General features: G+C 43.4%; 1 protein-coding gene across 1 annotated transcript in view; it reads left to right on the forward strand.

Annotated features, from left to right (window-relative positions):
• The first annotated feature begins 324 nt into the window (after positions 1 to 324).
• Positions 325 to 12,142, forward strand: part of LOC147904049 (RNA pseudouridine synthase 4, mitochondrial-like) — a 42,580-nt gene continuing 30,762 nt past the window's right edge. Inside the window, exons 1-4 of the mRNA XM_087372680.1 lie at positions 325 to 735; positions 4,298 to 4,357; positions 7,482 to 7,691; positions 7,880 to 7,927. Coding sequence (XP_087228806.1) covers positions 385 to 735; positions 4,298 to 4,357; positions 7,482 to 7,691; positions 7,880 to 7,927 — 669 coding nt within the window. The 5' untranslated portion in view covers positions 325 to 384. The remainder of the gene's footprint in view (positions 736 to 4,297; positions 4,358 to 7,481; positions 7,692 to 7,879; positions 7,928 to 12,142) is intronic.

A 12,142-nucleotide genomic window follows, 5' to 3' on the forward strand; every position in this document is an offset into this window, starting at 1 on the left:
GCACTTTGTTTCTTTGTATTTTTTCCCACTACGAGGGGCACGAGGCCTTACGCTACAAAATAGAAAGGAGTTATTTCTCAAAGTGTTTAAACTTGCCTGCCCGTTGGCATGCCCAAGGTTCATGGACGGGCAAGATTGCCAGCTCACAGGCTGCCCACGGTCCAGATGCAGTTATTGCAACTTGGGCGCCCACAGTCTCTAAACAACTTCGAACATTGAGGAGGACCCGCCAAGAGAAGGAGGAAGGAGGTGGGCCCTAGAAGTTTGTTGGTCCTCTATGAGACTTGTGTTCCTTGCAAGCTTGGTATGTAAACGTCCAAAGTTCATTCAATAACGTGTTTCTCGTCGATACACTCTCTCAGTGTCTCTGTGCAGTCCTTTGTGATGTCGAAGAAGGCTTTGCTGCATCTCCTCCGCCGTTCCTGCCTTCCTCCCCTCAATTTACTCCTCCCTCCCGCCACTTCTTTCACTTTCAGCTCTGCCTCCACCGCTAACCTCTGCAACACAGAACCAGCTGACCCTCGACAACTTGAATTTTCTTCTTCATCCCACGATTGTAGTGCTTCCTGCGGGACTGACGCACCCTCAAAGTGGGTTATCCTCCCAGCTGTGCCCCGTTTAAGGGGTCTGGCTCGAGTCTTGGGGCAGAAAGAGTTGACAGCTCTGAAATGGGTGACGAGGTGCTGTCCAGAGATTTCTCACAATGCCATTGAAAAGCTATTCCGTATGAGACAGGTGATGTCATAAATCTGACGTCTATTTGAAGCATTACTGTTACGTTGTTTTGACTTCTAATTTTAAAGCCTCAGGTGCTGATTAGTGATCGCTTTCTCTTGAGCCAATGGTGCTGGAAGGTTCTTTAGATATATATCAAACGTATATGTGTGTGTGTGTGCGTGTACATGTACATGTGTGTGTGCGCGCGTGTACATTTCACCCAAAAAAAGTGTGTGTGTACATTTCACAAAAAAAAAGTGTGTGTGTGCACAAGGTTTTACTTAAAAAAAAGTGTACAGGGTTTTACTTAAAAAAAGTGTGTGTGTGTACAGGGTTTTACTTAAAAAGTGTGTGTGTACATTTCACCAAAAAAAAGTGTGTGTGTGTGTACATGATTTTACTTAAAAAAATGCGTGTGTGCGTAACCTCGACAAATTACTTCGCTTTGGCAATTATTTTGCTGCTAGACCCTTGACCTCGTTCTCATGTTCAGACCACCCTTATCTTTTCGCATGATCATTGCATCCTTCTCGTCTAGAGGAATTTAGGAATTCCCTTTTTAATCAGCATCCACTGAGAACCGTTGAAGAGCCAAGCAGTCGAAATATAAACAGTGGCCTTCGATAACACATGCTGCAGCATGCATTATGATCACTCTTGCATTCTGAACCCCATCAATTTACCTTTACTCTCTTTAGTTAATCCTTTATCTTATCTTGCCACCACAAGAATCTTTGACGCATCAACACCCCAACTCTTAAAGGGCGTCCTAAATGTTTTGGCCTCTCTCCACCCATTGCACAGCCCATACTTCTCATACCCGAGATATAGAGAATGTAGCTTTTATCGATGTTGCATAATGAGCTTGAGAGCTTTGATCACATATAAGAGGCTCTTTCCGGTGCTTGAGAATGTGCATCAGTATGATGCGCAAATATTTGAACATTCAAGAGCCTGCGTAGTTCAATCTCATCCCAATCTTATCTCTTTGCTGCATTATCATTCTGCTTGCTAGTCTAAGCATAATCCACTGTCAACAGTGCATTTAGATGTTTCTAGACATGGAGAAACCATTGTGCTCCTTTTCTGTGAGCTTCGGCATTCAACTTTATGAAGAAGCTTCCATCGAAATCGATTTCCATCTAAGATCATCTGTTTATTGTGCACATACTTTAAAAAAATAAAAATAAAAATTGCAAACATATTTACTTATTACCTGTGTTGAGCTTTTATGCGAGTTTCGTTTTCTTCAACAAATCTTATCGATTGGTCATCATAAGTTTTATATATATGGTTGATCACCATGCATGTTACACCATCTTTGCTATGATGGTGGCATCGTAGATGTATGCGGTGGGCAAAGATGACACTTGGTAGAATGCTGTGGTAGACATCCTAGGTGACAAGCTTTTGGACGCTAGTGCATGAGATGGATTCGATATGGTGGAATTATGAGCCTATCAACTATTTTGTTTACGGGATCACCCTCCACTTGATCGTTGATTATCAACATGTCGTATGAGATCAAGGTGCTTTGCACATCCTTAGGGTTTTTCCCACAAAAGTTTTACCTCCTTAGTTAGTTCATCTTCATACTAACCTTTAGGTTGAGCCTTGGTATGTCAAGTGTGTTAGAAATGATCCAACATAGGGTATGCACAGTGCACAGCGGAAGACTGATGGTATGGCCCAGCTCAAGCGTTTGTAGACTCTCTGTCTAGAGTGTTCTTCTCCACCTTACTGCCTGTGAATCAGCCTAGGTGGGCAGCACCTTGCTAGCTCAGTCTGCAGCTCTCTGCAGGTCTTCTTCACCTCCTGGGAGTAGGTCCAAGAATCCCCTAACTGCCGCTCATGAAGATGTGATCTCAGCAACCTTCTGCCCTAGAAGACAGTCTAGGTTCAGCCTCTCCTTGGACTAAGTCTGCAGCAACACCTCTCTCCTTTACTTCCTGTGTAGAGGCCCAAGGATGGGGGATATGCTGCTCCTTTCTGCTCCTCCCAAAGCTGCTTGGCTGGATATCAAATGAGGCCTGAGGCCTCTCCTTTTATAGGCCCTCAAGGGCCCCTTGTAGAAACCGACCAGCAGCCTCAATCTGGCCGACCCAAACAGGCTGACCAGGCTGCTGCAAAACCGCCCTAAAAGGGTTCTCATAACCAGGGCCCCTGGCCCACAAAACTAGGGCTTTTGGCCCTCACTTCAAGGGCTGATGCCCTCTTATATATGCAGGGTCCAGCCCCCTTCTGCCCTGCCATTTTCTAGGCATGGTAGGCTGGCTGGAACCAGCCCTGCCAGCCCTATACCTGGCCAACCAGGCTGCTGGTAACCCCTGACATGTTGCGCCTCTGCCAGGCCCTTCTCCAGCGCCGTACAGCTCCGTACACCCTGCTGATGTCATCGCACCCTTCATAGGGCCCTGCTGCAGTCCGTACACCTGCTTTGCAATTCCGTCTTGCCAGGTCAGATCCAGGGCTTCATGCCCCTGCCATCTCTCCTGCACAAGGTCTCTTGTGCTGTCCACATGACAGCTCATGTGCTGCTCGTGTGGCAGCCCCCATTATCTCCGGGTCTACCTCCCCCATGCTCTCCTCATATGGGGGCTTACAGATGGGGAGGTGACCATTCCAACAAAGTGGTGATACTTGACTGAATGAGGACAAAGGACTTCATATGTAAGACAAACTTGTGAAGCATGTAGAGATCTCTCCACTAGTAAAAGTTTGAGATTAATCTAGCCTAGCATGCCTATGTGTATGTGTGCGAGCGCGTGTTTACATACATTGATGTTTGTATATGTATATGTACATAGCATATATAAAAGAATGGAAAGGCATACTATTCATTTTTAAGCACTAGAAAAGATAGCATATATAAATGAATGGAAAGACATACAATTCATAGTTTAGTGAATCTCTTAAATACAAATCATTTCAAGCTCATTCCTGAGACTCACATCTTGAAAGGTATAAAGATAAGCCTCGTGAGTCTAGACCTTGACCTCATGTACAAAGAGTACAGCACATCTCTGATCTAGATAGTCAATAACTCTAACCCCTAACCATGCACAACAATTAATTAAAACAAGGCCATAGACTAGCTAAGTGCACATGAGCATATATTGAGCAGGGTAAGTTTTAAGGGCTAATATTCGCCCAATGGCAAATCTAGAAGCTTCTCCAAGTTGGTGGGGCTAATATTCAGAGCTTCAATTTTGATAAATTCGCCCAAAAATTCACATAACTTCCTCATATGAGGTCCAACTTTAGCCCTCCAAGTACTCAAATCTATTCGCATAAGTCATCTGGAGCTATAGATGTAAGGTTAGAATTTTCAAATTCTAGCTTATAAAAAACTTGTATGTGAATTTTAAGTATAGTTAAACCTATTGAAGCCTTAAAAGTTGGTAGCATGGGCTAATATTTGTAACTCTAACTTGGGAAAGATTCTTACAATTACATGACTCTATAGGGGAAAGATTCGCTCAATGACCTACACTTCCATAATAGTGGGAGCTTCTTAGAGATTACCATGATATTGAGTGTTTCTAGATTTCCAATATGCTAATATCGATTAATTGTACAGGTGAGGATATGCTTGTTGGATTGTCAACGGGATGAATCAAGTGAACCAAAACTAAAGAGAGTAAGTGTTACTATGGTTTTTACTTGTGCCTCTAGTTTTTTACAGGGCTATAACACTTTAGGAAAGGTATGAAGTAGTATCAAATGGTCTTACATTGTGGCTATTACACCTTTAGGCTTTTCGTTTTTGGTAAGCTTATGAACATCATATCTAAGATTAAAAAGAAATAAGGAGCTTCAAAGCTTGTGTATTAATTTATTTGTGTACTTTTAAATCTTTTGAAACCCAGATGGTAGCTTATGGTTTTGTATTGATGAGAGCATAAACTTAGCTCTGCTTACCAAGTTACTATTATATTTTATTTTTCCCATTTACTTATAATTTTGTCTAAAGTCGCTTACAAACTCCCTTCTTTCCTTCGTTCTTTTGCTTGTTCTATAGAAAATTTTAATTTGTAAGATTGGATATATTTTGGTCTTATGAAGGCATCTATATATACATTTTGTTCTTCTCTCTGTGTTTGTCTTTGTCTTCTCTTATTGTTTTGCTGTTTAAATCTCTCTCTCTCTCTCTCTCTCCCTCTCTCTCTCTCTCTCTCCCTCTCTCTCTCTCTCTCTCTTTGAGAGTGGGCGGGCTAAGGGCAGACCTAGAGAGGGTCACATCTACACCCTGTGTGCAGGAGATTGAGTCAGACGAGCACTTTGCTTTCAAATGCCCGATGCACTATGAGATCCGAGGTTGTTACCATTGTCGTTTTAGGGATGGGTTCAGACCCCTCTCCAGCTTCCTGTCTTACCCTGATCAGAGATCTTTGGCGGCTTTCATCCACGAGGCTGTCGTGCATAGAGATCATCTATAGATGAGATCAAGGTGCTCACTAGATTCCACCCAGAGTGTGATCATTGAGTTTTTCCAGCTAGATAGCACGGATCAACATGCCCAAGGGAGCATAGCCGAGGCTCGGAGCGCGAGACATGACATAGTCGCTAGCTGATCAATGGCAAATTAGGCTCGGTCTTCTCTCCATGTTCACCAGATTAGAGACACGACCGATGGAAGTGACAACGGCATTTGTCCAATGTAGGGCCATAGTTAGGAGACCATGGCGGACCACACACACCGATTGTCGCCAGCATTCTATTACAAAGTTTATGCCACAACAGCCTCGTACTGCTAGAATATAGAGGTGGAGGCTTTTGCTACAGCCAATGCTTCCTATAGTGGAAGATAAACAAGAGGTAGATGCCCCTGAATCACACACACACACACATTGATACTTCAAATCCAACTTCTTTTCTTAATGTGTACTAGTGTAGAAAGAAAGAAAGAAAGATATATTAACGTCCTCGGGAGGCCTCACGGGCCTATGGGACAAAATACTGCTAGAATATAGAGGTGGTGGCTTTTGCTACAGCCAATGCTTCCTATAGTGGAAGAAAAACAAGAGATAGATGCCCTTGAATCACACACACACACACATTGATACTCAAATCCAACGTCTTTTCTTTATGTGTACTAGTGTAGAAAGAAAGAAAGATATATTAACGTCCTCGGGAGGCCTCACGATTATCATGTCATATCATGTGCTATCTGAAGTAGGAAGAAGAGAGCTGGAGTTGGAACTGGAACTGAGTTAGAAACCCGGCACTGTGGTGGCTCGTCTATGAGCGGCAAAGATGTCTCAGATCTATGTCTATTTGGTCGTCTCACGTTGTGGTGGCGGAGGAGGGCGTGGTCTCCTCGATCTCTGAACCCGTTGATCTATGTTCAGAGTGACCCCTCGTCCCCAACGATCTCCTCTGAGGAAAGCTGTGATAGATCAGACCTCAATCAAGTACGCTTTGGTCGCTCTCCGTGTCATAGGTAGCCTTTGCAATCCTCTCTCAGCAATCCATACTGCCCACATATCAGCTAGCTTTTCCTCCTCCACCTTAGTGTGTCCTGGAGCGTGACTCAAATGCATAGAAATTTGTGACATGCCGTTGTGTCTGGTTAGCCTCTGTATCATGTGGTCTGGTCCCCTCCTGTTGCTCCTTGATCTGTCGTAGCAAGGTCTCCCTGTGGCGGCGCATTTCAAGAAGATAGAGCCCAATGCAGACCTGGTTATGGAAGTGGATCAATTGTGATAGTGGGCCGAACCCACTCCCATCTTTATAAAGACAGTGGTATTGCCCCGGGATCTCGTAGTAGGTTGTGCAAGCGCAAAGAAAGTGCTCCTTTGTCTCAATCTCTCCTAGTGTGCATAACATGTGGATTCGTTGCTCTTTGGGTATACTTGCGGGAAGGGACGGAGGGGGAGAGAGAGAGAGAGAGAGAGAGAGAGAGAGAGGGGGGGGGGGGGGGAGAAAGAAAGAAAGAAAGTTTATTAAAGTCTTTGAAAGACCGATGGGCCTATGAGACTGTGAAAAATCCTGATACAAACAAGCTGTGTGGGTGGAGCTCCTAAATGAGCATCCACTCCGATGCATAATTGCAAAATGATAAGTGCTGAGTATCATAGTGCTACATGGTCATGTCAGAATGATGATCGTCCACACAACACTAACATCCTCATCATCAGAGCGTCAAGGTGGATGAGGTAGTGGGGGCATAAAGTTAGAGATAGAGTGCTGGCGGCTGCCTGTAGACGTGGTTTCAACAGCTTTTTGTGATCCTTTTCTTTCTTTCAACAATCATTACTTAGTTCTTGTCTTTGGTGGTGTTGCCCTCTTCTCCTCTTTTATTTTAATTTTATTTTATCTTTGTAATTTTCTTGTCTCTCTTTTTCTCTTTTGGTCCTTCTAGGATCAAATGGCTCTTACAGTGGCCTTGGGGCCTTGGCTAACCTTTACTGAAGTCACCAGTTTGGGGGTATCTTGTCTCTTTTATTTTCAATGTAGAATTTTCAGTTTAGGACAACTAAAATCTGAATTTATATGATTGGATATATCATAGTAGTACAAAGGGGTGTGTGTGTAAACTCCTTGGTATGGTTTTTTAAATTTAGTAACGAGGGTTTCTTAATGTACTAATGGTGTGTGTGTGTGTAACTAACTACCTACATGCGCACATGTGCATAGCACACACGCGCACACGCGCACACACACACACACACATGTATGTATGTAATCCCCCTACACACATGCACGCACATACATAACTCATAACACAACTCATTGTTGTTATAACTCATAACACAATGCAGATCCCTAGGAAAGAGATTGTGCCAGAGGGAACAATTTTGTACCTGCCAAAGTCAGTGTTGCGGTTCATGGAGAATAAGGATTGTAGCCAAGGAGAAGAGACACCACCTCAAGAAATTATGGGAAATATGAAGCCCCAAGCGCGTAACAAAAAACAATATAAACCAACGCAAGGTGACATTGAATGGGCCAGAGAACTTGTTCTCCACATGGTAAACGTTGATAGATACAACAACCTCTTTGCTTCATTTTGCTTCTCTCATCTTTCTTGCATGCACATTCATCTACAGCTTTATTACAAGTATATATGTAATATCAATAGCATTGTGTAAACGCATTAAGTTTCCCATCTTCTTCAAGTCACTAAAGTTGGTAAATGTTTTGTTTTTGAAAATGGCAGGATGCTCATATACTAGCAATAAACAAGCCTGCTGGACTTGCTGTGCAGGTTGGTGTTTTTTCTCTTTTTTAGCTATAGCTTAAGGCATTAATTGTATATATTCTAACATGGCTACATGTGACCTCCCCATTATGCTAACCTCGTTGCTTGTAGTAGTTGCTCTACTAGTTTGTGCTATGTGTTTGGGGTTTTAACAAATATTCTCAAGCGAATAACATTAGGTGCAAAGCCTTAGAAGGCATGAGGAAGCCAATGAGTATATTAGGAAGATGCTCCAAAGATAAACACTATAGTCGGGGAATTAAGAGGCAGCCTAGTGTATACCTGTGCAAGGTTCATAGTTAGAATGGGAGACTCACTAGACGTGCTATGCTCACGAGATGATTGTTATAATTGTTTGTAGAGATGGTTAGGATTAGAGAGATACACATGTTGATCTTAGAGTGTACTCCCTCATGCTAGGAGCCAACCATTGACACTTATCCTTCAATTAGATTGTCCCCGCTCCTGCAATCACCCTTTTCATATATTATCATTACAACTTTGACCACTCACTTGACTACATCTATGGTAGCACTCTCTCTACACTCTAGATACTTCTAGAGGACATAGACAACCAACCTAACCTATATGCAAGGCCCCAATTCCTCACTCATTACATCTACATCTACTCATGATTAGAGAATACTTCCTTGGACTTGGCCAAGCTTCTTAGTGAGCCTTCTTGTAAAGGCTTCCTCGCGTCCTTGATCATCAACAGGATGATTTTGATCCACAAGAGAGAGGGCAACATGGAGGCATGTAAATATTGAACCATCTTGGCCACTTGTTCCAAGGTGTAAATATGTATGAATTAGCATTGGAGACACACATTAGTGAGTATGTTGACAAAGAATGTATGTGGGTGATTGGTGAGGTAGGTTTCACGTGGCATTGTGTCACATTTCCCATTTCATCTACATCCTGCGCTCCACTTGGGAGCGTGGGATCCCAGGCTCTAGGGTGACTGTCGCGAGGCGCCACGTTTGTGCAAGGCTTGGCCTGCAAGAGTTTTCTACATATTCAATCCGCGAGGGATTCAGTCCCCCACTTGGCTGTTAGCCCGTGTACCAGAGATTCCCTAGGCAGTGAGCTGGGTTTCTTTGGAATAGGCTGTTTTTTCTTCTTTCAGCCTTTATTGGTTTTTTCCATTCTCAGCACCTTCGGGGCTGCTGTTTTGTATAAAGTTTTTCAAGCATTAATAAAAGGTTCCTTTCTTTGCAAAAGAAAGAGTCCTACAGCTACACATGGGCCTCAACAATAAGTGATCACATATTTTCTTTGTCTTGTGAGAGGAGCTGAAACTGGCCTCTAATCACTCAGAGGGCAGTGGAACTAAACCTTTAATCACTTCAGCAGTTATTTACAGCTCACAAAGCATATATCACAACCATTAACCATTGCATGATCACCATTTGGCATTTACCCATTTGTTCACAAACAAAACCACTGAAAAAGGGATGGAGGCTAGAATGCCCCTGCTCAACAAACATAGACAAGTGCACCCGATTGGCCCCAAACATCGTGGTGCCCCTTTAGGTATTTCTTTATATTTCACAGTGAAATGATTACAAGTTGCATTTGGGAGACCTTCCCTGCAACTGAGCACGCAGCCCCAATTCACTGAGCCTTCGCAAGGCTTTTAAGCATAGAACACCATCACATAAGTGCACTTAACCCATAGGCTCAACCCAAAGGCATTCTCTTTTCCGAGTGCAATTCCATTGGCTGTCCAGATGCAATCACATTGCACCCCAGCTGCACTCTCTTTGAGTGGTTTTCAGATGGCATTCACAAAGCTTTTCAAAGCTCCAAAATAAAATCAGCAAAGTGCCTAACCAAAGAATGACTCATGTAGCATTGCCTGGGCACCTGTGAACCAAGAAAGAGGCGGCACACGAGGCCAACCAATAGCTTATGGCAAAAAGAAATTGCAGCAGCAAAATCACAACTCACCAAGCCTTGAAAACTCAAACCAAGTCCTCAATTGCCAGGAGGACATAGTAGCCAATGCCCAATTGCATTCTCAGCCAAAGAGGAGTGCAAAGGCATGAAGAAAGAGCATTCACAAGAGCCGACCAGCAAGAATTCCATTGAAAAATGCGAAAAGAAGCACTTCTGTCGCGAAGAAATGAGAGTTCTTGGGCTCAAAAGAAGCGAGCTTCAGAGAGAAATGCATTGAGAAGGTTTTGGAGAAGTTTCATTGCCGGAAAGTCCTCCAAAACTGAGAAAAACCAGTCAACCAGGGCGTGGGACCACTCGAAATTCAACAGAAAGTTGTAGCTTTGCAAGAGGAGAGGCCCAGGAGGCTGTAGAAGCAAAAAGGTCCAGAAAAAGCTACTTTTGCAAATTCCACCACCAAAAGAAGTGCTCAGCTCTGCCCGTTCTACCAAACGCACAGAGGGAAAAGCATATCACTGCGAAGGGGAGGCAGAGGGGAAGCCATCGGTCCAAACGGAAGTCGAGGAGTCCAAACGGGTGAGGAGTTATGAAGAAAAACGGAATTCAGCTGAAGGAGGCTGAAAAACCAGTCCAAAATCTCAACAAAGGGAGAAGATGAGAGAGAAAACCACACGTGAAGTTTAGAAGGTCCAGGAATGGCAAAGGAGCGTGTAGAAGGCACTAGAGCCACTTGGAACTCTAGGGGGGCCACTGAAGGTACATGGCCCTCTAGGGGGCCCATTAAAAATGCCATGTCATCATTTTCCAACAACCACTCTTTTAATTCCTTAGAATGCCTTTGGGCCTAGGGATTAATTACGCTTATGTGCTAGGCACCATGCCGCGTTTAATTACACATTATTAAGCCCACGCTTGGACTTTTAAACCGAAAGTTGTCACGGTCTTGCAGTACATTAAAGTACTTAGAATTTCACGCCCCCATGACATACCCCTCTCTTGAAACAGCAAACCACAGTTTGCTGCCCCAAAACACAGGAGCGAGCATGAAATATATCATGAAAGAGTATACAAGAAAGCTGCAGCTATAGTATACAAAGATAGTGAAAATATTGCTAGGAGAGACATGCATCCATCCATATGCACTGCTCAAAATCTATGCGATTCTCGGCGATTAATAGTCAAGATGCATCAATATCATGAAGTCTCACAGCAGAAATACTGTCAGCTCAATATCTTGGATGAAACATACAGTGTCATCGAGCGACCTCATGAAATCATGGTGAGCTCGTCTGTACTGAGGGAGTGGAGGTTCTACCCCCTCTCTCGAACACCAGGTAATGCTCCAGACGCTCGCTCTGTTGAACTACCTGTAGGAGCCTGGACCGTAGTGGGCTCTAAATGGAAAGCATCAAGGTAAAGCTGCAATATCCCAGGTGAATCTGCCAGTTCACCTTCCTCCATCCATTTTGCATCAAGTGATGGGTAATTTTGAAATTTTACCAAGTAGCGACGGATAACTTTACCCTGGCTGCACCGATAGAGTTTTCTTGCTCCGATTGTCCATCAGACTGAGGGTGAAAAGATGACGAAAAATTCAGCGTAGTGCCCATATTTTCAAACAGCCCTCTCCAAAAGAGGCGGGTCATCCTCGGATCTCTATCATTGATTATGGATTCAGGCATCCCATGATACTTGAAGACATGCTGCAGAAACAATTTGGCCATTTGATCTACTGTAATTTTCTTTCTTACTGGCACAAAGTGGGCTTGTTTGCTAAACCTGCAAATTATTATCCACAATCCATCATGTCCAGTAGGAGTACGTGGAAGATCAAACACAAAATCCATAGCTATGCTTTGCCATGGTCTATCCGGAATTGGCAAAGGGTGTAACAACCCAGGTGCCTTCTGTCTGTCAAACTTTACTTTCTGACAAACCACACATATTCTTCCACATCTTTCTTCAAAGATGGCCAAAAAGTATTGCTCCACTGCTGTAATTGTTGCTGTAATTCCCCGATGTCCTACATATGGAGAAGCATGACTTTCCATTATGACTTTCTGTCGCATCTGATCAATGACACAGAGTCGTCCATGCATCAAAATGAAACCCTCTTTCAACATATAGTGATCATGCCTTTGACCATCAGAAAGCTGATCATAAATAGTTCAAAAATCAGCATCATTTACATATTGATCTTTCATCACATCTAACACATTGTCGTAAGCAATGCTCATTGCTGAAACATTGGGTTTCTTGGAGACTGCTTCAGGCTGTGGTTTCCTGGAAAGTGCATCAGCCACGACATTTTTGTTACCTGGC

This window comes from Dipteris shenzhenensis, chromosome 3 (assembly GCF_047967505.1).
Source record: "Dipteris shenzhenensis isolate YYH24624 ecotype China chromosome 3, Dip_SZ_1.0, whole genome shotgun sequence".
Taxonomy (NCBI): domain Eukaryota; kingdom Viridiplantae; phylum Streptophyta; class Polypodiopsida; order Gleicheniales; family Dipteridaceae; genus Dipteris; species Dipteris shenzhenensis.